This window comes from Ailuropoda melanoleuca, chromosome 4 (genome assembly GCF_002007445.2).
Source record: "Ailuropoda melanoleuca isolate Jingjing chromosome 4, ASM200744v2, whole genome shotgun sequence".
NCBI lineage: Eukaryota > Metazoa > Chordata > Mammalia > Carnivora > Ursidae > Ailuropoda > Ailuropoda melanoleuca.
Genome location: NC_048221.1, coordinates 14,487,037 through 14,513,543, shown reverse-complemented (window position 1 = coordinate 14,513,543; position 26,507 = coordinate 14,487,037). Strand labels below are relative to the sequence as shown.

Genomic DNA, 26,507 nt, shown 5'->3' with positions numbered 1-26,507 from the left:
GACATACGGATGCCCCGGATCTCTCGGCCGCTGAGCTTACATAGCCTGGCGACCGGGCATTTAGGCCCTGACCCCACTGCTTCAGGTCCCTGCTGGGCGAATTCCTTCACGTGTGACTTTGGGCTGTCGCTGACTTGAGCCTCCACGATCTCACGCGTCAAACCAGGGAGGCCGTCGGACCCACGAGATCGAAGCGAGGGTTATAGGAGAGCCGTGACCGGACCAGTGAGGAGGCACCCGGCGTGGCTTCTGGAAACGGTAGCGCTGCTAGACCTCTGCTCTTTGACCACGGCCAAGACGGGCCGTGATCTGTGAGACCAATGTGTTGGCGCACAGCAGCCTNGTTGCAGGAAAAGGACGTGAAGCTGCAGATGAAGATTCGAGAGTGTTCTCTGGCCACCTAAGGAGGAGGGCGCAGGGCACAGGCAGCAGCATCTCCGACCTTCCCCATCTGATGATGTGGGGAGTTGGGGGGACAACGAGCTCTGGCTCCGTGGGTCTCAGCTGAGTCCTTACAAAGCCTGTGCTCGGGTCTCTGCCTCCCTCGGGAGCCTTAGTCCTGGTACATTCACTCTGGGGACTCTGGTGGGTTCGCGTGCTGATTACAGCTCACGTGTCATCCTGGCAGAGGGGGCCCCCGAAGCTCCCAGCCACAGCCCCCCTACAGGAGATGCTGGTTCCGGCCGCTGTCCCCTACCCACGAATCCACTATTCTTGTTCGCTTGGGCCTCAAGCAGGCAGTAACCCTGTCGCCTCGGCAAGCCTCCAGTGGAAGAACTTTGCCTTCAGCGCGCCTGCAGAGCCACACAAACTCAAAATCGAGTCCTACCAGGAGAAAGAAACCGTGTCGGGTCCTCCTGAACCCACGCGTTCAGACCCTCAGGCCTCTCTGAGGCCTCGGATGCGTTTAGAATATTTTCTTCCGTCCGGACTCAGAGTTGACCTGGATGTTTGTCCACTTACCTGCTCAGGAACTGCATCTGGTGGATGGGCCAGGCTCCGATCTGGAATGTTCTTAACGAGCTCGGTGAAGAGGTGGCGTGTCGTCCCAGAGTGCTCGCCACGGAGCACAGTCGTCCTGCGGGCTCTTTTGCTTCATCTCCCTCTCTGGCTTTTTCCTCTGCCTCGGTGATCGGCACGGGTAGAGTGAGAATTTGTAGGAGGATTGAAAACGCCCTGGGCAGAAGGAAGACAATGGTTCTTGCCCTGGCTCTGACAACCAGCGGGACACGTTTTGGCCACCGTAATGGCCTGCTTCTCGACCCTCTGTTTTCCCGTCTGCCAAGTGTCAGGACCAGCACTCACCTCCTCTCGGCTGTTTTGAGGACCCCACAATCATGGCTTTGAGTCAATGTAGATATGGTCAATCTGCTATTTCTGGGTTCCCCTCTGTCATCTGCCCTGCTTCCTGATGATGTCCCAGCTTCCCTGAAATCAGGCTTCAGATGCCTCTCTTGACAGGCTGCAAAGGATTGCCGGGGAAGGGAAGGTAGCAGCCCCCAAAGCAAGTCCCCTCAGTTGGCCCCTGCGGCTTCTGCTAAGTAGGGAGGCCTGGCGAGGGCAGGTCCGTGTGCAGCACGGCATCGGCTGCTCTTGACTTATGCGAAGCCCCCTCGAGAGCTGTCGGCAGGGTCCATTTTCCGAAACAGCTCTTCTGCTCTGATGATGACAGTAACACCCGCTTGTTGGCGGGAGCTTGGAACCTGTGGGAAGTCCACAGAGATAATACGACTCACCTGAGATCCCACCCCAAAGGGTACCACAGGTCCCACGATGTCATGTGCGACTAACTTGGCTTTCTTGCCTTGTCACCAGCGGACAGGGTTTTCCAGCGTGACGTAGAGCTGTACTGACACCATTTTGTCATAGCTGCGCTGTGTTTCACTTTGCAGAAGGGCAGACTTAGCCACCCTTATCGGGCTTTCGATTGTTTCCAGCTTGTCACGTTGTCGGTCAGTGTTCAAGACTGTTGCTCACATCTTTGTGTCTCCGATTATTTTCTTAATGTTTTATTGTGACATAATTTCCGACTTAACGAAAAAGTGGCAAAAATAGCAAAGATCTCCTGTATACGTTTCCAGCAGTCTTTCCAAATGGAGCCATTTTATATACCATAATACAAACACAAAAACCAGGAAAATTATTGATACGAGACCCCTCACGGATCTACATGCTTCACTCGGATTTCTCCGGGTGCCCCACCGAGACCCTTGTCTGTCCCATCGTATCGCCTGTCACGTCTGTGTAGTCCGCTCCAACCCGTGACGCTCTTCAGTCTTTGTCTTTCATGAACTTGACCCCTTTTTTAATTGAGATGAAATTCACATAACATAGAATCACCCACTTCGGCGTGTGCAGTTCCGCAACATTGAGTACATTCCTAATGCCGCACAGCCATTGCTTCTGTCTGGTTCCGAAGCATTTCCATCAGGTTTTGACCCTTTTGAAGAGTAGAGGCCAGGTACCCAGGAGAATAGCCTTCGATTTGCGTTTGTCTGATGTTTTCTTGAAATTAGATCAAGATTATGCGTTTGGGGCAAGAAAAGCACTGAGGTGGTGTCCCTCGGGTGCGTCATATCCCGAGACATCTGATGTTGACACACCCCGTTATTGGCGATGTTACCTCTGATTCGGTTAAGGTGACACCTGCAAAGTTCCCTCACGGGCTTGCGCTTTGTCGTATCTTCCAAGGACATACCTTGAGATCAGATTCTTGAAACGACCGTTTTTTTCCAAGAGCCAGAAACTGGACTCTCTGAGATGGAGTGGGAAGAGCGAGTGCTGGAGAAGAACTGGCCCGGAGGATGGGGCAGATCTCAGTCTGTGTGTGTGCCTCGGTTTCTCTTTCTGCATAACAGAAGGGATCATACCAGTTATGTGAGGCTCTTGTGTGGAAAAGAAGAGAAAATCCTGAACGAGGTCCTCAGAGGTCGTTCTGAGGTGGAATGAGTCGTGTGAATGTGCAGTGCCATGCCTGGCAAACCCCAGCAATTTCCCTTGGCTTCCGGAAAAGGCGGAGAAGGCAGAGGCCCCGGTGGGGCTAAAAGCCTTTGTGGGGGGTGCTGTGGCTGGAGAGCCGACCCGGCTGTGCCTTTAACTCCTGTGGGTTTCTCCCCTTCCCCCACACCCTCTCTCTTGCCGCGACGCCCAGAGGCAGGTGAGTGGGCAGCCCCTGCACGCCCCCTGGCTGCCCGCCGCATGCTGGCACTAGCTGTGCGCACAGTCTGCTTTCCTGGCCCCGCTGTTTGTACCCTGCGCTCTCCCCTTACCGCCCGCACCCCTTCTTCATGCTAAGTCCGCTGCACCTGCTGGGGGGCGTGGCCCAGAATCCCCAGGGAGGGCTCGTCTAATTCGTGCTTTCAGGGCAGGGGCCACGTTACTCCTCGGCCCTGGGCCCCTGGGCAGCCTGGCCTGACTTAGCAAGGCTGGGCGACCCCGGCCCCTGCTTGCTGTGCCGCTCCCCCTCCCCGCCCGCACCCCACCGGCCCTCAGGGCCCCGCAGCCCTGACCCGGCCCCGGGCGGTGCTGTGTCCCGGCCGCCCCCGTCACCCCCGCTGACCCTCTGTATCCCGTTGTCCCTCCAGAGCATCGAGCGCCTCAAACGAAAGCACCAGCCCAGGGAGCGCAGGGGCAGCTGGAAGTCGGTGAAAGAGACCTTCGGTGGGGACTTCTCCCTGAACTGGTTCAACCCCTTCTCGGGACCGTGCGACCCAGAGCCTCTCAGTGACAAGGACTGGGTGCGGCAGGCAGCCTCGCTGTCCAACACGGACAACACGGAGACCACGGAGGAGCAGTCGGAGGAGAGGAAGGACCAGGACTCTGTGGAGGTGACAGATGAGTGAAGCGGCCTAGGGGGGAGGGCCAGACACCGAAAAGCCGCTGGCAACCTGGACGCGGGCATCGTGGCCCCGGCGTGTTCGTGACATGCCGCCCCGCACCCCTGCCCCCCTCCCGCCACTCCCCGCAGGCCGCTCACGACCACTGCCGTCCCCTGTACCCCTCCACCTCTCCCCAGGTCGGGCCAGGTCCTGGGGGGGAGGACTAGGGGTGACAGGAGGATGAGAGACTCTCGGAGGCCATCCAGGAAGTCTGCCCAGAGCAGGACTGGGTGTCCTTCCTAGACGGGGCGTCCCCCGCACCTGGCACAGCCTCGCCGGCAAAGGAAGCTCTGCACGGGGCGGCCCCCGGGGCAGAAAAGAACTTGCCTTTGGCTTCTCTTGGGATGTCTGTCTTCTCTTGGGAAGGTTGGGGCCCTGGCTCCTGGCTTTTGAGAATGAGGGCCATGATGTTAGGATGGAAGGACAGAACAGGGCTGGCCGTGGGGGCCTGGGGTGGGACACTGACATCAGGACAGACCAGCCCCGAAAGGTTGCAGGATCCGGGCTGCTCCCCGGAGAGGCGCCCCCGGGCCTGTCTAAATCAGGGGAAGGGCGTGGCTGCCACAGCCACCTGCGCGGGTCAGGCTTGGTTTGAGGAGGACCCCGTACCAGGCGAGACACACACATACGTGCGGGCCGTGCCCAGGTTGGAAACACAGGTCAGGACAGTAGCTGTGTCACGACAGCAGTGCCAAAACCTAGCCCCCACTCCGTTCCACAGACGCTAGCATCGTCACCGAGGCGGGCAGCTTGGAGCCATCCTGCCTGGGGCTACAGGCCTGTCCATCCACAGGTAGGGGTGGGCGAGAGGACCCCCTGTTGACCTCCCCGAGAGCTTAATTCACTTGCCCTCTGGACAGAGTCTCACAGACCACGTGGGCAGAACCGACCAGAAATCTGGCCTGTGTTTTGAGCCACTTCTCACAAGATAGGGGCCATTTTGTCTCTCTGAGAGGATGGGTGGTGGCCAGGGACTGCAGACCGATGAACCAGGAAGACAGATGGACACACACACACACACACACACCCCACACTCTGCCAGGATGAACCTGGTTGAACCCCAGGGTTACCTGCTCGCAGGGGCGGTGTTCCCAGAGCCACCTGTCCTGATCCAGTGCAGAGCCCTCGGCAGACATCCCACGAGGGGGTGATGGCAGGACCCTGGAGCCGCCAGGCCACAGGCCTAGCTTCCTGGTCCGTATCAGCTTTAGTATTTATTCATGATGATGGCAGGAGCCCGGGTCGGCTCTGAAGGCTGTTCACTCACAGTGAGGGCAGGGCAAGGCCGCTAGGCACTCTGGGAGAGCCATGCCCCAGCCACGGAGGCCTGTTATTTGCCGTCCTAACCTGGAAGGCAGCCCGGGGTGGGGGCCGGGGGGGCAGCACGGCCGACTGTATACCAAAGACTCCACACCACGGAGAAAAGCAGTGCGGTCGCTGGTCCCCGAGGAGGCAGCCGTTAGAATAAGGGAAGGGGGTCCCCTGGTCACCTCTGGCAATGTCGGTCTCCGCCGACTTCAGGCCCGTGGTCAGAGGGGCGCTGAGGCGCCAGCAGTCCCGGAGGCAGCTCTGAGGGCCCGGCCTGTTCGCCGCGTCACATGGGCCTCCCTGCCCCCCGAGCTCACCTCGTGCTGGAGCTCGGCCCCAGCAGACCCCGCGCTGGGGGCCCAGATGGGGCCATGAGGGTGCTGACCCGTCCAACCCCACGCTTCCTGTCCTCACTGTCCTCCCCGTCGCCACTGTCCGCTGCGGCTGTGGACAGCCTAACACTGTGCCTGCCTCAGGCTGACAGGCTCGTAGCTGCTGTCAAGACAACGAGGGCCACAGCGAGGGAGGCCGGGCGCAAACCTCCCTCTCGTGCTCCGAATAAAAGCTCTTTGCTTGACCTCGGTGGCTGGAGTGTCCTGTCTTCAGCAGGCGAGCCCAGGCCGGACCCCAGGGCGGCACTGTCCTTCCTCTTAGTCACCTCCAGGGCACCTCTAAGAACGTCTCTCTTCTCCATTCCCGGCGTAGGGGACAGGTGAGGATTACACCAGGCTGGAGCTCTGGGTGGGGACTAACTCACCAAGCCTCTCCGGGTCATCTCCCGGGTGGTACTTCCAGCAGAAGGAGAACTCACCTTTCAGGCGATGAGCACGTATTGAATACCTACTGTATGCCAGGGCGGTGGGCACTGGGGGCAAGAGTCCCCAGGACTGAGGGCTTTTGACTTTAGAAGCCAGGCCCCTGCCCCTGAATGCCAGGCACACGCACAAAGTAGCTCCATTCAGCACCGGCGCCTGCCGGACAGTCCGCGGGCTTACAGCCTTGGAGAAGGGCCCTCCTACCCCCCACCCCCGCATCCCGCATCCCGAGTAGGGCCCAATAAAGCAGCCCCACCCCTCAAGGGAGGCCCTCGACCGGGGAAGCTCAGAGGATCAGATGGCTCCCCGAGGGCCTACATGATCCCCAGCACAAGATACTTGAAGAAGCTTGTTCACAGAAAGAAAAAAAATGACCCAGGGGACCACACAGTCGTCTGAAGCAGTTGGAGTTTAATTAAAAGCGTATTGATCATTTGAGCAAGTCTCTGGAGGGCAGAACAAGGAGGAACAGCTTTGGTTCACCAAGAAGGACTTTCAGTTGGCACGAGGAGGCACCTCCTCCCGGAAGATGACCCCCCCCCCCGCCAAGAGACCCCTGCTCAAGGGAGGGGGAGCTGCTGGCCGCGGGGTCTCCCTCCCCTGCGCCTGCCCAGGGTTGCTGAGCATGGGAAGCCATCCCTCCCAGCTGGGCCGGCTTTTACCCTGCGGCAGCCTGCGTCCCTGCTAGAGCCCGTCTCCAGGCCTGGGGGGTCTCGGGGTGGGTTCCTGTGCAGCCCGCTGGCCTTGTGCCCACGGGGGCCACCAGCGCTGGTGAGAGGAGGTGGTGGGCAAGGCAGGGGGCTTCAAGTAGGGTGCCCCTTGGGGTGTTTTCGTTATTCCAAAGATCAGGAAGGGGCACCCTTGTTTAAAACGCTTCTTCTCCTGGGCTGGTCTAAGTCAAAATCCCCTTGGCTGACCTGATCCTTCTGTGCCCTGGGGTGGAGGCCCCCAGGGTCCCAAAGGCAGCTTCATTCCTGGGGAGCAGTGGGTGGGGAAGACAGAGGGGTGCCGCGGTACACGGTGCTGGCTTGGCCCTGGGAGATCCAGCAAATTCATAAACCAGCCGAGGGCCCCATCCCCGGCGGTTCCCAAGTGAAGCCTTCCTGCAAAGGGAGGCACAGGGCCCCTAACTAAATGCAGATGCCCCTGGGGCCAGGGCGCCAGCCCAGGACTCTGCATTTACACGAACCCACAGCTGAGGGCCTGGCGCCACATTTTGAAAAACACTGAATTTCAGGAGCAGGGGACACCTACCTGCCTACGACTTGGATCAGTCTCTGAAAGGTTGGCGAAGCCGCAAAGTGGAGCCTTGGGCTGGGGAGGGTCTGGAGACTGGGCTTGTGCTAGAACATTCCTGGGAGAGGGAGGCAGGGGAGGGCGGGGGGCAGGGCCCCCTACCAGACAGTCTCTGATCTCGACCATCTCGTGCAGCTGAAGTCCACTCTAAGGTTCTTACGTCACGGTCTAAATCGTACTGGGGTGCCCTGTGCTCTGGGCACAGAAATGATGCTAGGCAGGGCGAGCAGCGACTGGGGGGGCCTCTCCCCGTCCACAGGTACAGGCCATGCCCCTCTGGGAGCTCCCTGACCCAATTCCAGGCGAGTGCACCATGCTTGTCTGCACGTTCCTCTGACACACATGCGGGGGTTGGAACCAGGTGCTGGCAGCCCCACCCAGCCTGGCCACACCCCCCAGGGCCCATACCCTGCCCCCCAGAGCAATGCATAACACATGGGGGCCACGGCCTGTCTGGACAGGTAGGGCACCCAGAAGGGCCAGTGCACGTACCCACCTTGTGGCCTGGAACGGATGCCCACCTGTCTGTGCCTCAGTTTCCTCCTCTGTGAAATGGCGGTCATTACCACGCCTACCTCCCTTTGGGGTTGTTTCGCAGGTGACACACTGATGCCTGTTGGGGCATCTTCTCTTTTGAAATTAGTTGGGAGTGGCCTGTATCTCTCTCAACCTCTGACAAGCCCTGTCTGGACAGTCCTTCTACTCTATGGAAACCAGAGAAAGGGCAGAGCCAGTAAGTTCCTTTTCTAAAGCATTTACAACATGCTCGCCACACAGCACGTGCTGTATGAATCATGTAAAAGTAAGTTAGCAAAGGGCCCTCACTTACACTTTTGATGTAATCTCTAAAAAAGGCTGTACAGGCAGGTTTGGGATAAAGATGACACTTGTCACAAATCCCTGAACCAGAGGCCCCGGGTTGGACCCACAGGCCTCCCCCTCCTGGCCGGCACACAAACGTTCTTCCCAAACTCCATCAGGCCTGGTGAAAAGCACAGTCACACTCCCTCCTGTTTCCTGAATATCGAAGCTCTCAGTTTGTTAAATGGGGGTTTTACAACGTGCCACAATTTCCGAAGCCTGATTTGGAGGTTGTTGGGTTTTCATTTACAAGCAGTCTCAAAAGACAGTGTGGCCTGGGCCTCTAGCGACCTCTCAGGTGGCGTGGCTGGGCGATACTTTCCACCTCTGATCAGAAGGAGCAAAGGCTGGGGCCCCTAGGGGGCTCAGTCAGTTAAGCCGTCTGCCTTTGGCTTGGGTTGTGATCCCAGGGTCCTGGGATCGAGTCCTGCACCCTGCTCCCTGCTCAGCAGGAAGCCTGTTTCTCCCTCTCCCTCTGCCCCTCCCCCTCACTGGTGCTCACTCTGTGTGTCTCCTTCAAATAAATAAATAAAATCTTTTAAAAAAAAGGGAAAAGGAGCAAAGGCCATCCCCACGCCCTGGAGTGGCCAGAAGGGATGCAAATACCTGGAAGCGAAATGCAGGGTCTGGCTGAAGAGACCCTTCATGCACCATCTTAATTCTAATTCTGCCCCCCTTCTCTGGGCTGGTGTCCTCCTGTTCTGCCTCGTGGCCCCAGCCTGTTCGCACTTGTGCCTTCGGGACCCACGCTGACTATAGAGCAATTCGGGGAAGGGAAGGTGGAGGGACGCTGAGCCCCAAGGATACTCACACTTGCAAAAATCCCAATGGACGATTCTAGTTCCTATGGAATGAAGCAAATTCCTCTTCCCGGTGCACTGGGCAGCCTCTCGAATGGGCCCCAGGGACGCCCACCTCCTGCCTTGTGGAACCCCCTCTTCTAGAGTGCGGGCCAGACCTGGTGACTCGCTTCTAAAAAACAACACGGGAAAAGGGCTGGGATGTCGCTGCTTTTTTTTTTTCTTTTTTAAAGACTTTATTTATTTATTTGACAGAGACAGCCAGCCAGCAAGAGAGGGAACACAAGCAGGGGGAGTGGGAGAGGAAGAAGCAGGCTCCCAGCAAAGAAGCCTGATGTGGGGCTCGATCCCAGAACGCTGGGATCATGCCCTGAGCCTAAGGCAGACGCTTAACGACTGCACCACCCAGGCACCCCATGGGGGATGTCGCTTCTGAGATTAGGTTACAGGGAGCCTGCGGCCTCCACCCTGGGTGATGCCTCTGCCAACCCTGCCAGCTATCGGATCCCCTTTTCATTTATTTTCAATTTTTTTAAAAGATTTTATTTATTCATTAGAGAGACATAAAGAGAGAGGGCAAGAACAAGCAGGGGGGAGGGGCAGAGGGAGAGGAAGAAGCAGGCTCCCTGCTGAGCAGGGAGCCCGATGCGGGACTCAATCCTGGGACTCCAGCATCATGACCTGAGCTGAAGGCAGTCATTCAACCAACTGAGCCTCCCAGGTGCCCCTCAGAAAACCTTTTTAAAACCATTGATTCGGAGCCCCTGGCCAGCTCAGTCGGGAGAGCATGTGACTTTTTTTTTTTTTTAAGATTTTATTTATTTATCTGACAGATAGAGAGGCAGCGAGAGAGGGAACACAAGCAGGGGGAGTGGGAGAGGAAGAAGCAGGCTTCCCGCCGAGCAGGGAGCCCGATACGGGGCTTGATCCCAGGACCCTGGGACCATGACCTGAGCCAAAGGCAGACGCTTAACGACTGCGCCACCCAGGCGCCCCTGCATGTGACTCTTGATCTCAGGGTTGTGAGTTCAAGCCCACATTGGGTTTAGAGATTACTTTAAAATCTTAAAAAAGAAAACCATTGATTAGGTTATGTCATGACCTCCGGGGACTCCCTGTTACTCCTGGAATCAAATCCAACCCCTTCCTGTTGCCTGCATAGGGCCCTCTGTGGGGAGTCTCCAGCCCACCCGCCCTCCCCCACATCTCCCAGCAACAACCAGGTCTCCGGTCCTCAGAGGACACCAGCGGGTGGCTGGCGTCACCTCCCCCAGGGCCCTTGCACTGGCTGCGTCCCTGGCCAGGACCCCTGCTCTTAGATCTGCCTGGGCTGGGGGGGGGGGCTCAGCAGGGAGGCCAGCGGCCAGGGAAGCCCTCCCCACCCCAGCTTGCTTCAGCCCCACCTGCCCCGCTGCTGTCTCTCCCGCTGGGGGACCCTCGGGCTTCAGTCTCTTCCGTGCACAAGTCCTTGTCTGAAATTACCTTGTACTCTTGCTGGCTTACTGTCCGACTCCCTCTATTAGAACAGGCAGGTGTAGGAGAGCGGGGATGGCCTTACCTCCAGGTTCCCAGAGCCTGGGGGGCCCCTAGGAAGCAGTAGGTAGAAGGCAGGTATCTGCTGAGTGACATAAGGTTACATAGTAGGTGCTGAGTAAGTAATTACGGGAGGAACGTGCCCGCACCCAGGAACACTATACAGCCCCCGAAGTCGGGGGCAGGGAGGTCCTCGTCCTCGGGGCTGAGCAGGTGGCCCCCAGCACGGCACACAGTAGGTGCTTAGTTCATCGTAGCCAAAGGGAATGGAGACTCTTCCGACTGTAGTCTCCACCTGCACATTCAAGGAGACCCCACGCCTCCCTTGGAGGAGTGAAAGGAGCTGTCTCCCAGGCAGGGGCCAAATATATCCTCTTGTAAAGATCTATTTTTAAAACTCAAAAGCAACATTAAAGAAGCGAGACTGTCCCCATTATCCCACTGCCTGTCACAAGATCTGCTAGATTTTCTGTCTGTTCCCCCGAGGGTACTTGAGCACAAGTATTTAGCTAACTGTAAGCAGTGGGTGAGCCATTTCCTATTATCTTTGCATCCCAAGTGTGGTATTTTTAATCCCCCGTCCTGGCCTGCCTCCAACCCACACAGCTATGGTGTCAGCCAATCTCAGCCCCATGAGTCATCCAGACCGTTCTCCAGCAGCTGCCCCGCTGTCTCCTCTCTCTGCTCTGTCCCCTCCCAGCCACACCGTGCTCCGGGCTAAGGAACCGGGGTGTCTGAGAATGGAGGCCCCCCCCCGGGGGCCAGGCCCCGCCTCGGTCTCCCATTCCATCCTCACTGCGCCCACATCATCCCTACATGACAGATGGGGAGACAGGATCAAGGAGGCGAAGGCACCCCTGGTCTGGAAGGGCCACTCCAGGATCACAACCCACATGCCCCAGCCCCATGAGCAGGGCTCCAGGCACACCTGTACCAAAGAGCAGGGTCAAGCTGTCCCCAGAATGCAGGGCCGGCCCGAGCAGCAGTTGCAGGTGAAACACCTGCCCTGACCAGACTGCACGTGTGATGGTTGGGAACGCCAAAGTGAGGTGAGAAATGGCTGTTCCCTTTTCAGGCAGTCAGCGACGAGAACCTTCAGACCGGCACAGCTCAGGCGTGGCAAACAGGCCTTGGGCTCAGGCCCGTTGGCGATTTCAGACACTGCTCTGTACAGCCTGTGAGCTATGAAAACATCCCAGATGCTGGCTGGACCTTCTGGGTCACAAACAGATGCCTGCAGGACAGAGCCTGTCCTCCGATGGGACCACCTGAAATCCAGCTGCTGAGAGGCTCCATATGCCGACGTGCTCCAGCCTTGTGATTCCAGCCGAAAGCTGCCGGTCGGGGAGGGCACAGCACAGGGACCCCATGTGCTCCTGCCAGCTCAGACTACTCGGGACCCCTGAGGGATGTCGGGGTACGATCGGCATACCAGAGTCACTGCAGTTGGCAACAACGCACTGACAGCCTGCCTCTATATCCTTCCTCTTCCTCCTGGTCCGCACACCTTAGAAGACAGTTTGATTATGACATGCAGCTGTCCCCCAGAAAGGGGTTGAGCTTTTCTAGGTCGCTCGGTGGATAAGAGGTCAAGACAAATGGAGCAAGAGATTATGTAAACCACATCCAAAATATGTGAAATTTCAGGATTTCATCCTAACCAATTCCTTTTTTTTTTTTTTAAAGATTTTATTATTTATTTGAGAGAGAGAGAGAGAGCACAAGCAGGGGGAGCAGCAGGGGGAGAGGGAGAAGCAGACTCCCCGCTGAGCAGGGAGCCAGATACAGGGACGCAATCCCAGAACGCTGGGATCATGACCTGAGCCGAAGGCAGACGCTTCACTGACCCGCCGCCCTCATTCTGACCAAGTCCTGAGCATGGTGCGTCGTTCTGGTTAAATCGCATTAAGAAGGCTTGCGTCCCTCGTGTACCCAGCCCTTGTAGAGGAAGGGCCTGGGGGAGAAGCAGGGATGACTGAATCCACGTAAAGTACGACTGCGGAACGGGACACACGGACTTCGTAAGGACAGAGAAAGAACGGAAGCCTGGCACTGAGGGCGGCGCAGAGGCCACAGGAGGGCATTCGGGATCTTTGCTTTCAGAGCTCTTTCTAGAAGATTCCCTTCTGCATTTCCAAGCTGCTGCAAGTGCTCTAAATCCAGACCGAGCTGGCCGTCTGCACCCTCCACGCAGAATGCTTACACACGTCGTCCACGCTTGTGAGGCTGGAACTGATGGCTTCAGGAGGCCCTTCTGAAACCGAGCACTGGCCTGGAGTCCCGGGTCTGGACTGAGTACCCTAGGGCAGGACGCTCCACGGTGGGTGGCCACACTGGAGCCTATCCTGCCTGGTGGAGCCACAGACTCTGTGTCTGGGGGGGACCGCATGGGCCCTCTGGGTACTTCCGGTGTGTGCACCCTGCCTCCCATGACATGGACTCTGCCCTGGGAGGCTTTCAGATCAGCTTCAGTTTTCCAGCCAGACTTGTCCTGTGCCTGGATTGAGGCCTGGGGCCAGGTGGGAAAAGGTTCATACAGAAACCTGAAGAAGCCATTCTGGCTTTCGAAGACAGATCTTCATGGCTAATGAGCTTGGTTTTAACTGGCTAACCCCAGGCCCCATAAAGGCCGTCACGGAGCTCAATCCCACGGGCTATTCTCAACCTGTGGGTCCAGTTCGACTGAGACGGGCAGGCTTGGATGAGAAAGTCCAAACCACACACAACAGGAGTTCTGGGAGGAGAAAATCAAGCATAAGGGAACAGCTGCATCAAAGCGATGATGTGGAGAACTTTCCAGAATAAATGAAAGATGTGAATCTCTGATTTAGGAATCAAAACGATTCCAAACAGGATGGAAAGTAATGAATAACCGCTATAAAAATTAAACCTCTCCCACCCCAGACCCTCAGACCCTCTCTCCAGAGGCAACTACTAGGGAGTATCTTTTCAGTTTTCTCTGCCATGAACATGTGCTCACACATGCAGGAGCTTTCTCAACATGTCATTCTATACTGTGCCTTCCCCCGCCCCCCAAAACATACCATGGAATTTACTTCTTAACCACCCAGGTAGTTCTCATTATATAAGTGGTCACTGCTGCCTCTGGGTGGGCACAGAGGTAGTTCCAAATCTTCTCATGGGCTACAATTTCCTTGCACTCATGTCTCTGCACTTACGGGGGATGAGATTTGGAACATAAATCTTCCAGGGGCGCCTGCGTGGCTCAGTCATTGAGCATCTGCTTTCAGCTCGGGGCGTGATTCCAGGGTCCTGGGATCGAGCCCCACATCAGGCTCCTCCATTGGGAGCCTGCTTCTCCCTCTCCCACTGCCCCTGCCTGTGTTTCCTCTCTCGCTGTCTCTCTGTCAAATAAATAAATAAAATCTTAAAATAAATAAACAAACAAATAAATAAATCTTCCAAAGTCAAACTGCTGTGTCACAGGGTATGTGCCTCTGGAATTTCAGAAAATGCTGCCAAAGAGCCTTCTAGAGACTGTATCAGTAACTCCCATAGAAAGATGGGAAGATGCCTTTAAAAACCAACCAACCAACCAACCAACCAACCGAACCCTGCTCACCGACTAAACTTTTCATCTTGGCCAACTGATAAGGAAAAAAAAAAGGCAATCTCATTGCTGTTTCAATGTTATTTCCTGACCACCCCATTACGAGTAAGACTAAGTATCTTTCCATAGACCACTCTCGGCTACCGAATACGGTTCACTTGTCATTTGGGATGTGGCTCATTTTTTTGGAGCCACAGGAGCTCTTTTTGTGCTTCAGAATAGCGTCTGCTTATTCATCACCTTCTGACTCCAGGTTCTGCTACATGCTTTTTTAACATTTATATAGTCAGTTTCTCTCTCTTTTCCTTTGTTTCTAGGTTCCCTGTTTCCTGGGAAACATCTTCACTCCAAGCTTGTTCTTCACACTGCCTTCATTTTCTTCTCTGCTTTACAGTTTCATCTTTGACCTTTCTGGAACTTATTGCGGACTGAGGCATGAGGTAGGGACCCAGCCTTACTTTTCTCTGAAAGCCAACCGTTTGTCTCAACATCGTGAACTGCACAATCTCTCTTTTATGAACCTTTAACCACACCTCCCACCATTGCCCGGGTCCCTGAAACGTCCGGACGTCCTAGCTTTGGGAAAACAAATGCTGTGTGGCTCCTGGGAACACAGTGTAGGCAGCAGGACACACGGGGCCACCGCAAGGCGGGTGGTGATGTGACTTGGGCGACGCCAGCAGCACCAACCTGCTCCCACCAACACGCCGGCACTGGTGGGACATCTTCTGGAGACAAGTTCTTTGTCGGATAGATGTTTTGCAAGTATTTTCAGCCTCTGGCAGGCCCGTCTTCTCTCCTCACTGTGCTCTTAATTTGCATTTCCCCATCACTAGTGAGATTGAAGCCTTTTGTATATTAGCCGCTCGAGCTGCCCCGGGGGTGCCTGGGTGGCTCAGTCGGTTAAGTGTCCGACTTCGGTTTCCACTCGGGTCCTAACTCAAGATCATGAGGTCAAGCCCTGCATCCGGCTCCATGCCCAGTTCAGGGTCTGCTTAAGGCTCCCTCTGCCCCTCCCCTCTGCATGCTCGCTCTAAAAATAAATTTTTTTTAAAAAGTGTTCAGCTGTTCAAGCTTCCCCTTCTTCCATGAATGATCAACTCATGTGCTTTGCCCAATTTTCTTTTGAGGTATATTGTCTTTTCTTCATGATTTAAAGTTTGAGGAACTTTAAGAACTTCTATGAGCCCCTCCAACCACATCCAGTCCCCTTACCTGGCGCTCTGCCCACAGACCAAAGTCCTCACGTCTGCGAGAGTGAGATGTCTGTGTCCCTTGCTAAAGCCAACCCTCACGTGCGAACCAGACCCCAGCTCAGGACTCGGACCAGCCCCTTTCCTGCACCTTCAGTCTCCCCGCTGATAGCTCCCTGCCATTAGCCTACATAAACGTGCTATTTCTCCTCTCACAACCAGAAACCAAACCAAACCAAACCCCCTCTCTTGTCCCCATCTTCTCTGCCACCTACTGTCCCTTCGTAGGAAAACTCAGAAAACTAGAGTCTTCACCGGGGCGCCTGGGTGGCTCCGCTGGTTAAGCGCCTGCCTTCCGCTTGGGTCATGATCCCAGGGTCCTGGGATTGGGGTCCTGGAGTCGAGCCCCGAGTTGGGCTCCCTGCTCAGCGGAGTACTTGTTTCTCCCTCTCCCTCTGTCCGCTGCTCCCCATGCTTGTGCTCTCTGTCAAATAAATAAATAGAATCTTTAAAAAAAAGTAGTCTTCACCACTAGTTGTCTCCAATCCCTCTTCCTCCCATTCCCTCTTTTTTCAGTTTTGTTTTCAACTGCGGATAAATACGATTACGTTAGGACATAAAATTTACCAGTTTTTTTTTTTAGATTCTATTTATTTATTTGTCAGAGCAAAGGCAAATGCTTAACTGACTAAGCTACCCAGGCGTCCCTAAAACTTACCAGTTTTAAGTGGCAATTCAGTGGCATTACATTCAGTTTTGCAACAATCACTGCTTACCCATCTCCAGAACCTTTTTGCCCCAAACGGGAACTCTGTCCCCATGAAACACTAACTGCCTATTCCCCTCCTCCTGGTCTCTGAGCAGCCCCCTTCCTACTTTCCATCTCTGTGAATTTGCCTCTCCCAGGTATCTAAGCGAGATCGTACAATATTTGTCATTTTGTGTCTGACTTAGCAAAACGTTTTCAAGGTTCATCTTTGTGGCCTGTACGCTCTTCATTCCTTGTTAAGGCCGAATAACCAAATTCTGTTTCTCCAGAACGTTTCCACCTTCTGGTTATTGTAAATAACACTGCTATGAACACTGGTCTACAAGTATCTGTTTGAGTCTCTGCTTTCAGTTCTTTGGGATTTACGCCTGGAACTGGACTCCCCGGAATCATACGACTGTTGAGCTTTTCGTACGTCTGCCAAACTATTTTCCCCAGCGACGGCATTTTACATTCCCGCCAGCAATGCACAAGGGCTCCCGTTCCTCCACTCTCACCCATACTTGTCATCTTCTGTGCTTTGTTTTGTTTTGATAGCAGCCGTCCTAATCGGGGTGAGGTGCTATCTCGCTGTGGTTTAGATTTGCATTTTCCTAATGACCAGTGATGGGGAGCCCCGTGCACGGGCTTCTTGGCCATCTGTATATCTTCTTTGGAGAGACGTCCATTTGTGTCCTTGGCCTGCTTTTAAGTTGAATTTCTCATTGGTGGATTGTAGAAGTTCTTTATATATTCTGGATATTAATCCCTTTTCAGATACACGATTTGACAAAATATCTCCTGTTCTGTAGGTGATGTATTCACTCCATTGATGGTGTCCTGAGATGCACAAAAATTCTCAATTTTGAGGAGGCCCAATTTATTTCTCTTTTGCTGCCTGTGCTTTAGGTGTCAAAAAATCATTGCCAAATCCAATGTCATGAAGCTTTTCCTGTTTTCCTCTAAGAGTGTACAGTTTTAGTTCTTATAATTTGAAATGAATTTGATTCATTTTGAGTTCGTTTTCTATATGGTGAAAGGTCCAACTTTATTCTTTTGAATACAGATATCCAGTTTCTCCAGCACCTGCTGTTGAAAGACACCCTCTCCCACTGAATGGTGTCGACACCCTTCTCAAAGGGCTTGGGTTCTCTATTCCATACCATCGGTTCACGTTGGGATACCAGGACTATACTGTTTTCCTTATGCAGTTTTGCAGTAAGCTTTGGAATCAGGATGTGTAAGTCCTCCCACATTGTTTTTCTTTCTCAAGATTGTTTTGGCTCTTCAGGGGCCCCTTGAGGATTCCTATGAATATTAGGACAGGCTTTCCTCTTCCTGCAAAAAAAAACGCCAAGCGTGGAGGCAGGACCGGACACAGTGGACTTGAGAACTGTTGAGATGCAAGTGTTCGGGGTAGCGCAAGTGTGGTGGGTGCGGGGGTATTAAGGAGGCAGTGAGAGAGAAGTTGGACAGGTGGGCTAAGGCCAGACCCCACTCGGTAGGAGCCAAGGAACAGTTTTCGGAAGCTCATTGGTCAGCGGTGCAATGAATAATGGTGAAGGGCAGGCGAGGTGCTACACGGGCGGGGAGGAGGGGCAGCTTGGACACGGCCCTTGTCCCCCCTCTCCCCACTGCATACTGCCCACCAAGTCCCTCTCTACTGCAGGGAGTGTCTGAAGAAGAGATGGAGGTGGTCAGCCTCGGGGAGAGCAGAGAGGGTGCTGGGACATCCAGGGATGTCCCCCCACAGAGAACTTGAAGCTCCACATGAGGGAACGTGCAGCCAGCACACGGACTGTTTGGAACTAGGAATTATTTTCACGCTGCATAAGATACAAAAAGGTCACAGGGATCTGTGGGATCCCTCAGAAAATCAAAGGGCAGAGAGGCCTACAGGGGAAATGAGGGGGTGAGAGCAGCCTCTGGGTCAGTTTCCTTTCCCAACAAGTGAAACAAAACTGGTCCCCAAAGTGAGTTCAAGCCTTCCTCCCTGGGTACCAAGAAAATGGACAGACCCGGATGAAACTGAAGAGCGCCAGCCTGGGTGGCATCAGGAAGGAACCGGGTGCTCGAGCTCGGCAGGCGGTAGACAGCTGAGCCCTAGGCCCGGGGGCAAGGGCAGCTCTCAACTCCATTCCAAGGGCTGCGGCTCACCTGGGCTGCTCCCTCTTACTCCAGTAGGAAACGGAAAAAAAAAGTAGGAAAACATTAAGATGCCACACCTGCTACTTTTAACTTACAAACAACAGGATTTATTAATCCAGCTTCCCTTCCCTTGCCGAACCACAGAAGCATCACGCAGACATCCCAGTACGTCTGCGTGGAGGTGTCGGAAAGCTCCACCAGGAACCCATCCCAATGTCACGTGACAGGCCTTTGTTCGGCCACAGGACTGCAATTACAGTGTGGTCTCAAGGCCGGTCACCCAGCAGACCGACCCCAGGGTCTCCAGCGTCTGCCAAGGGGCACTGGGTGGGCCCAGGGGCGCAAGAATCGAAAGTACCATGCAGGCGTATGGAAAAGGCTTCAGGCCGAACACGAGTGCACCTGTCCTTCCCCTTCCAGAAGCTGTGGCTGGCTAGCCTCAAGGCTGCCGGGTCAGACGCGTATTTCCCTCAGGAGCATCCCCCTCTGGTTGATGGTCAGAAGGCTGCATGCCCAGCCCACCCCGGGAGCTGGTTCCCACATGCCGTCCCGCGCCTGGACCACCGTGCTGTCTCTCCAGTGGGTTCATCCAGCACCTGCCGCTACTGCTGCTTGTGATCAGGGGCCTTTCCGGTGGGCGGCAGCTTCCTGTGGATCAGGCTGAGTCCGCAGAGGATGAGGAACACGCCTCCCCACCACAAGACCTCCTGGCACTCTCCATACAACACAAAGCCCAGGAAGGCCTGCGGGACGGAGACCGCGGTGAGGCCACGGCGACACATGCTCGGGGGACTCGACCGCGGCAAGTAGGCACCACCTCACTCCCCCAAGGCTGACTGCCTTCATGGGGCAGGAGGGAAGGTCTGGAGCTGGAAGTCGGGGGCTTGAAACCCAGCTGTCACCTTCTGCAAGTCACTATTCATGTCGGGCTCACGGAGAGCGGGGGAAGGGTACCTTCCTCACAGCCCCCACCCCAAGCAAAGGGCACAATAAAGACCAGCAGAGGCCAGCCGCTAAGGCCCAGCACACAGCTGTTGCCCGGTGTTTGCTGATCCAAACCGGCCGGCCAAGTACTCCCTCCCTCGATGGCAGGACCGACTGGGCTCAGCCCTGCCTGGCTGACGACAGGCTACCAGAGGAAAGAGCATCCCCCCTCCACGTCTCACGCTCAAGTTCACAGAGCCCTAGGCGTCAGCTTGAACAGAAGGGGCCGAGACGTCAGAATGAGGGCTGCAGCCTGGGAGGGCAGCACGCAGGTAGGCTTTTCTATAGTCGGACCTCATTCCCAGCTAGCTCGAGAATTCGGCCAAGTTAGAGATCAGAGGAGCCACCAGGGCTCAAGCCACAGCCCAATCTCCGCGTCAGCTTCTGTCTTCTTTTCTCCTGTCTGGGAGGGCGGGAGTTCCCCAACTCGCCCCAGAACCCAGCTTTGGGACAGGGGCACTGTGCCCTTGGGCTACTCACCGAGCTGAGGATGTTTGAAAACGTCACCGTGACGGATGCGATGGCCGAAGACATGGAGAAACTGAGGCCCCGGCTGAAGAATGTCCACATCAGAGAATTGGTGGTCGCCATCACAGTGATGCCTAAGATGCAGAAGCCCATGTTCACCTGCGGGAGAGAGTGTCACTGCGGCCACGCTCCGCCACGGCAGCCCTGCGGCCCCCCTCTCAGCACACCCAGGGGCCTGATCACCAGCAGCTGGGCCCCTACTGAGATCCTGCCACAGCCGGGGTGGGCAGTCCTCAGAGATCTCCTGCACAGGACTTCACTGAACCCTCTGCTCAACATACCCATTTTACAGCTGGAATAAACTGAGACTTATTTGGCCATCTTGCTGGCCACGTGCCCTGGGGCAGAGGACAATGCTAATCCGTAACCAGTACTTTGTTTCCAACACCAGTCATTTACTGGTGTTGAAGATCAGTGCCGCAGGACGCTGACATATTAGTCAGTACGTAGTGTGAGCAGATTCCGGGGATCAGGTAAAGCGTAAATGCGCCACGCTTCCCCTCTGGGAATTCCCTGGGCATTCTGGAGCTTTTACTCTGTGCCAGGCCCTGTACCAATTGTCTTCAGCGAACTTTCATTTATTCCTTAACTTCACTTTACAGATGAAGAACCCAAGGCATTAGTAACTTGCCTGAAGCGCCTATAGCCCGTGGGAGCCACCAGGATTCAAACCCAGGCCGTGGCTCCATGCTCTTAACCAGGACACAGCCCTGCTCAGGGAAAACACTCCCTATTTGACTAGTGATCCCAGACATCACGTGAAGTACTTGCAGCCTTTTTCTTTTCTTTTAAAGGTGAGAGCCTGGAAAGGAGAAGATCTTAAGCCTCCTACACAAAGAACATGCAGACCTGCTTGGTGTTAAGTTAGACACCTGCCTGCAGACACAGCTGCCTCCTCTTCGGTGCCCATCTCAATATCATACTCTTGTTTCTTTCTTTTTTTAAAAGATTTTATTTTTAAGTAATCTCTACACCCACCATGGGGCTCAAACTCACAACCCCGAGACCAAGAGGGGCATGCTCTACAAACTGAGCCAGCCAGAAGCCCCTCATGCTCTTATTTCTTATAACAGTTTTCCAGCTGGTGAATATATAGTGTCTTAAGGAAAGGGTGTCTTTGCAGAATTGTCACAAAAGCACTGTATGTAGCCTGCTTATGCAGCTATGAAGGCCCGGTGCACAACTAAACAGACTAGGAATAGGAAACTTCATGGTTTAGTTACTTGTCTTCCTTTGGACCACTTCAGGAATTACACCGAACAGGACACTGACCCCAAGCATGGTGGTTCCCATTGGATTAGCCCTAAGCAGGCTTACCCTCACGGACCAGTCTGTCCACCGACCAGGTCAGGACCTAACCCTGGGGTGCTGGGGCAGCGAAACCCCTCCAGCAGTGGACACTAGCCTATGACTCGAAATAGGAGGGACAGAGATCTACTTCAGCAGACGTGGGGAGGCAGTTTAGGAGTTCTCAGCAAGGGGGTGGGACACGGGGGGGGGGGATGTCCAGAACGCTTCTCTGTCCTTTCTTATGCCTACATGTCCCAAACTCCCAATTTTCCTGACAGCAGGGTATACCGGTCAAAACACTCGTTAATTGAGCAAAGAGATGGGCAACAGGCTTCTCACCTTAAGTCACGAGGAGAGAACCGTTCGGGCATAAGGGGCTTAAAATCAGACGGTGAGAGTGGATGTAGGAAAGCGAACTAGCCCAATGGGAGAACAGATTTTAGGTCCCTGGTAGGGAAGAGGCTCAGGTCTCTTACCGCCTACACCGGACGAGCTTTTGAGGTGATTTAGAATGCAGGGATGCTCTCCCGCCCCAGCTGACTGCAGCGCCCGGCTGCGGACGGGGCGAACAGACCCGCGGGCGTNACCCGCCCGCCCGCCCCGCCGGCCGGCCGCAGCGGCGCCCCGGGCTCGACCTCGCTGCCGAAAGCCAGCTTGGCGGACGCGGCGGCCAGGGCACCGAACGCGCCGGCGCACAAGCAGTTGAACACGCCCCAGAAGCGGCGCCGCATCGCGCCGGCCTGGAGGTGAGGGGGGAATTCCGCGGGCGCATCGGGGTAGGCGGCCGGGCACACGGCGCCGCCGGGGGACTGCGTCCTCTCGGTCATGGTGCCCGCCGCCACCTCGCCCCGCGCCGGGCACACCCGCCACCAGTAAGGCCGAGCGCGCGTCGCGATTGGGCAGCGGCCTCACGTGACGCGGCGCCCACGTGAGCGGGGAGGCCAATTCGGGCGCGGGAGCGCCTGGGGGGCGGAGCCGAGCCGAGGGGGCCTCGGTGGGGCGGCGGGCAGCCTTAGGCGTTGGGCTTTGGTCTACCCCGGAGCCGTCGGCGACTGGCGTCGGAAGCCGCGGCCCTGCCGCTGTGGTTGCCCTTGCCACTGAGTGTGGTCCAGCATCCGCTTTCCCTAGGAATTGGTTAAAAATGTCGAATCCCGGGCCCTCCCGACACCCGTTGATCAGAACCTGCATTTCAACGAGACCCCCCGGGGACTCACCTGCACCTTCCAGTTCGGGAGGCGCGAAGGAGAAAGACGCCTCAGCAGAGGGCGCTAGAGACCTCCACACTCGGCCGGGAGGCGGGCTCCGCTGAGGGCCTCTGACCAATCAAAAGGCCCAGATGGATACGCGCTCATTGTAGGATTTAGAAAATAGAATAAGTCACCCATAATCACTCCACTCAGATAACCAGGACTAACATTACTTCCCATTTCCTGTGCACTTAAATGTTTAAAATGTGTGTAGAAAGTAGTACATGTCTTTCAAAGAGAAGTGTTGGAGTATATAAAGGTCTACTTCCACTCTCCAGGAAAACCATTATTACTTTCTGTCTGTGCAGTTTTATATATAGCACGCGTTAAAAAATAGTTTACATAATCTGTATGGGGCTTTTTTATTTAGTATGACTTCACACTGAACTGTTGAGCATTTTTTTTTTCCATTCAGGAAGTTTTCGTGGAAGTCCTTCTTTGCCACTCGCTCTCACAGGGTGGCTTTATGGCTCAAATTAAAGCATGGATAGCTATTTATAGGTTGAATTGTGTCCCCCCAAAAAGATACGTTTAAGTCCTAATCCTTCGCACCTGTGAATGTGACCTTACTTGATAGGGGGCCACTGCAGATGTAACCAAATTAAGAAGTCATTAGCGTGAGCCCTAATCTGACTAGTATTCTTCCAGGAAACAGACACAGGGAAAAGACCACGTGACACGGGCGGCAGATTGGAGTGATGCATCTACACGCCAAGGGCCGCCAAGGACTGCTGTCGGTACCGCAAGCTAAGAGAAAGGCATGGAACAGACGCCCCCTGGAGCCCTCAGAGAGAATGGCCTTGCTGACACCTTGATTCTGGACTTCTAGCCTCCAGAAACTGTGAGAGAATACATTTGTTTTTAGCCTCCCAGTGTGTGGTCATTTGTTCCAGCAGCCCCCAGACACTCCCATATATGGGTAACATTCAAGCCTCTTCAGTACCAGTGTTCCAACCTTTCTCCCACCTCCAGAGCGATCTCAGTTTCTATGCTCTACCTTATGCTGAATTTTATTATTTTTTCTAAGATTTTATTTTTAAGGAATCTCTATACCCAGTGTGAGGCTTGAACTCACAACCCTGAGACCAAGAGTCCCACGTTCCACCATCAAGCCCACCAGGTACCCCTACACTGATTTTTCGTTCCTTTTTTGTTTCTGGCTCTTAGGGATTAACTATTATTCCTTGGGAATTTTAATTTTTAAAATTGTTTTTTCTTAGCTTTATGGAGGTATAATTTATGACCCATAAAATGAAGCCATTTTGAAGAGAGTTTAATTTTTAGTAAATATATAGAGCTAAATAAATGTGTGCAATCATCACCACAAGCCAACACATTTCCACCACATCAAGAAAGTTCCCATCATGCCCATTGGGTCACTCGCTTCCATCCCCAGCCACAAGCAACCGATGATTTGCTTTCTATCTCTACAGCTTGCCCTTTCCAGACATTTCACATAGATGGAATTACTCAGTATGTGGTCTTTGGGGTCTGGCTTCTTCCATGTTTTTTGTTGCTGTTGAAGTTCATCCATGAAGCCTTTTTTTATTGCCGAGTATAGTGTTCTATTACATGTAAGAAATGCTCAGTAGTGTTAAGCTATAGGAGAATGTCAGCGATAAGCCACGACACAAACACTGGGATGGCTACAGTAAAACATGTGGCGGTAACAGGAGAAGGTAACATGAGAAGGATGTGGAGAAACTGAACCCCCTGCTGGTGGGAACGTGGAGGGTGCAACCAAACTGCATCTGGAAAGGGGAGGCAGTGTCTTAAAAAGTCAAACACAAGCTTACCAGTAACTCCACTCCTAGATATCTACTCAAGCCATAGGAAACACAGGTCCCCAGCAAGACTGGTACACGAATATTTACAGCAGCGTTACTCGTAATAGCCCCAAACTGCCAACAGCTCTAGTGTCCATCCAATGGTGAGTCAATCAAATGTGGCATCTTCACACAACGGGATATGACTCGCAATGAAAAGGAAAGAAGTGGTGACACACAGTAGTTCCTTGAGAGCAGGGGGTTTTGTTTGCTTTGTTCACGGATGACCAGGGCACATAAGAGGTGCTCATAAAGCATAGGGTGAAGGGACAAGTCTTTAATCTGGCTCTCCCAAGAGAGCAATGTAAATCACTTTATTAAATTGTTAATTTTGAAGGGATTTTGTTACATTTTGGAAAATGGCCATATTTACAGTCATAAAAAATGCTCGAGAGAATACTGAAAGTAAGACTACAAAAATAATCTATATTAACAAGTTTGCCCTCCGTACATGCTCTGCAACGGGATTCTCGTCGGGGCGGGTTTTAAAACCACCACGTACTGTTAGAGCTTCTGCTGTGACTCGAGGGAGATTACGGGAGGTGGTATCTAAGGAAAAAATAACCTGGCCAACAGCCACTGTAAACCTTAGCTGCAGTTTATTTTAAAAAGGCAAAAGGTTTTCCCAGTATTTACAGTTGATTTAAAGCTTTGAAATGGGATGGTAACTTCTACATGGTAGACTGCCGACTGCCACAGGCGAGCATGGATGCAGAATGTTCATCAGAAACTTGAGGGTCAACCCCCAACGCCACACACAGTTAGTAATTCCGCTCCTTGATTCAGCTGTTAAACGCGCAAGGGGAGGGCTTACTTTTGCAAGAGGGAAGAAAGTCTCCAGAAAGGTGACGCCTAGGTAGGTAGTTGACCAAGAGCCTTACGATTCATTCCGTTTCTTTTCTTTTAAAAATACATTTTCGGCACGCAACTTTTCTGTCTCCTGAGAAGTAAATTTTTAGAAAAGGAAAAGAAAAAAAGAATTAAGGCTCAAATGCTTACAGGAAGTTATTCTTTGCATTCATTACGTTGATATTTCAAACTAAGACTACCATTTTCAATTTGTAAACTATTTATAACGTTAAATAAGAATCTGATTATGTTAGAGCCCAACAACGGACTGAATTATACTTGGAATAATAAAGACTGATATATAAATACTTTTTAATTCAGTAATTTCCCCGAAGAAAGCATTTAAGTGATTCGATGATTAAATTAAACTTTAAACAATCATTCTAAGACCAGGCTCAGTATTATTCAGAGTACTTTTGAGAGCTTACCTCAGCGAGCCTGACGTTCTCCTTCTTCAGCCGCACGACGTATTGAATCTTCTGATGCAGGTTTTGGTGACCGACCAACTTCCCATTTTCCTCAGCAAGACACTCCACCTGCTTCCTTAACATTTCCATCTCCTGCAGGCAAACCAGTCCAGGGCGGGAAAATGAGTTGCTCTTAATTTTGCTTTTACCATCACATTATTTCGTGCCTCCCAAGAGCACGGGGCGCCAGAGAGCCCAGGTTCCCGACTTTCATGACAGAGCAAGTCTGAACCACGGACACCCCCCTCCCAGATATGTCCTAAGCACACGAAAACAACCAACACACAAACACACCTGGAATATTCTCTCCTTTTCCTCATACAGTTCTTCCAGCTTTGATCTCAGTTGTTCCTTTTCTTCGAACGCTTTAGATTCCAAAGTTCTGGTTCGCTCGACTTCCTCGGCCATTCTAAGGCAGTCCATCTCTTTGTTCTGAAGGGCACTCTGGACTTCTTCTAGGCTGCAACAGCAAATAGCGTTTTGTGGGATTCCAAAGGAACATAATTACAACAGTATTCAAATGAGACATTTTTCACCCAAGCCCAGAATTTTGATTTGAAAGCGTCACAAATACTCAGCCCTCCCCTAGTGACGGCATAGGGAGATAGCAAGGGGTGCAGATAGGCGTCTTTTGTTATTTTACCCAAGACTTTCATTTTGGAAAACTCCTTGAACCATTTTTTAAAATGATAAAATTTAGAATGGAAACTTCTGGATTTGGCCTTTTTGGAGCAAATGTAATTTAAGTATTATGACAGTCTGCATGGTTTTCTTCAATGCCCCATATCTTAATTCTTTTGGATTTCAAAAACTGGTTCTCAGACCATAGGACACCAGTCATTTCTTCAAGGGTGTGCTATTCGGAATTCATACACTATACAACTATCAATTGAAAAGAAAAACAAGGAACAAAGTTACCATGGAATTACATAGAACTATACTGTTTTAATAAAATTATATGAACCTATAAGCTCTCCAAAAGAAACAAGTACTTTTTGCCGCATTTTTATGTACATGGAATAGAATGATTACTTAAGGACATCATACTCAGAATTTAATATGCCATTTAAGACAAGCTAATTTCAGGAGCAGTGTTCTCAGACTACATCCCGTGGAACCTCAGAAGAACAGCATGGGGAGGAGGCACTGACGTTCTCCCTGATTC

The 26,507-nt window shown here is 53.3% G+C and overlaps 3 protein-coding genes across 10 annotated transcripts in view; 1 reads left to right on the top strand and 2 right to left on the bottom strand.

Annotated features, from left to right (window-relative positions):
• Window positions 1–5,604, top strand: part of ZDHHC3 (zinc finger DHHC-type palmitoyltransferase 3) — a 54,420-nt gene extending 48,816 nt beyond the window's left edge. For both annotated transcript variants that reach the window (XM_034658166.1, XM_034658168.1), the window contains exon 7: window positions 3,585–5,604. In XM_034658166.1, coding sequence (XP_034514057.1) covers window positions 3,585–3,842 — 258 coding nt within the window. In that variant the 3' untranslated portion in view covers window positions 3,843–5,604. The remainder of the gene's footprint in view (window positions 1–3,584) is intronic.
• A 12,631-nt stretch (window positions 5,605–18,235) lies between these two features.
• TMEM42 (transmembrane protein 42) lies at window positions 18,236–21,837 on the bottom strand. The gene is made up of 3 exons (XM_034658164.1): window positions 21,589–21,837; window positions 19,616–19,762; window positions 18,236–18,894 (listed from the first exon to the last, which is right to left on the bottom strand). Exons 1-3 carry the CDS (start codon window positions 21,778–21,780, stop codon window positions 18,754–18,756), a joined length of 480 nt encoding a protein of 159 aa, XP_034514055.1. The 5' UTR covers window positions 21,781–21,837; the 3' UTR covers window positions 18,236–18,753.
• A 2,465-nt stretch (window positions 21,838–24,302) lies between these two features.
• Window positions 24,303–26,507, bottom strand: part of KIF15 (kinesin family member 15) — a 66,080-nt gene continuing 63,875 nt past the window's right edge. For all 7 annotated transcript variants that reach the window (XM_034658151.1, XM_034658152.1, XM_002912752.4 and 4 more), the window contains 3 exons: window positions 25,637–25,802; window positions 25,304–25,435; window positions 24,303–24,966 (listed from right to left, as the gene is read on the bottom strand). In XM_034658151.1, the coding sequence (XP_034514042.1) occupies window positions 24,904–24,966; window positions 25,304–25,435; window positions 25,637–25,802 (361 nt within the window). In that variant the 3' untranslated portion in view covers window positions 24,303–24,903. The remainder of the gene's footprint in view (window positions 24,967–25,303; window positions 25,436–25,636; window positions 25,803–26,507) is intronic.

What these genes read in the sequence shown, in the direction of transcription:
- TMEM42 (XM_034658164.1), bottom strand. Translation starts at nt 21,780, where the DNA reads ATGACCGAGAGGACGCAGTCCCCCGGCGGCGCCGTGTGCCCGGCCGCC. An exon ending in AGCTGGCTTTCGGCAGCGAG is followed by an intron (nt 19,763 to 21,588) that starts GTCGAGCCCGGG and finishes TCTCTCCCGCAG; the next exon opens with GTGAACATGGGCTTCTGCAT. An exon ending in TTTCAAACATCCTCAGCTCG is followed by an intron (nt 18,895 to 19,615) that starts GTGAGTAGCCCA and finishes TCCGTCCCGCAG; the next exon opens with GCCTTCCTGGGCTTTGTGTT.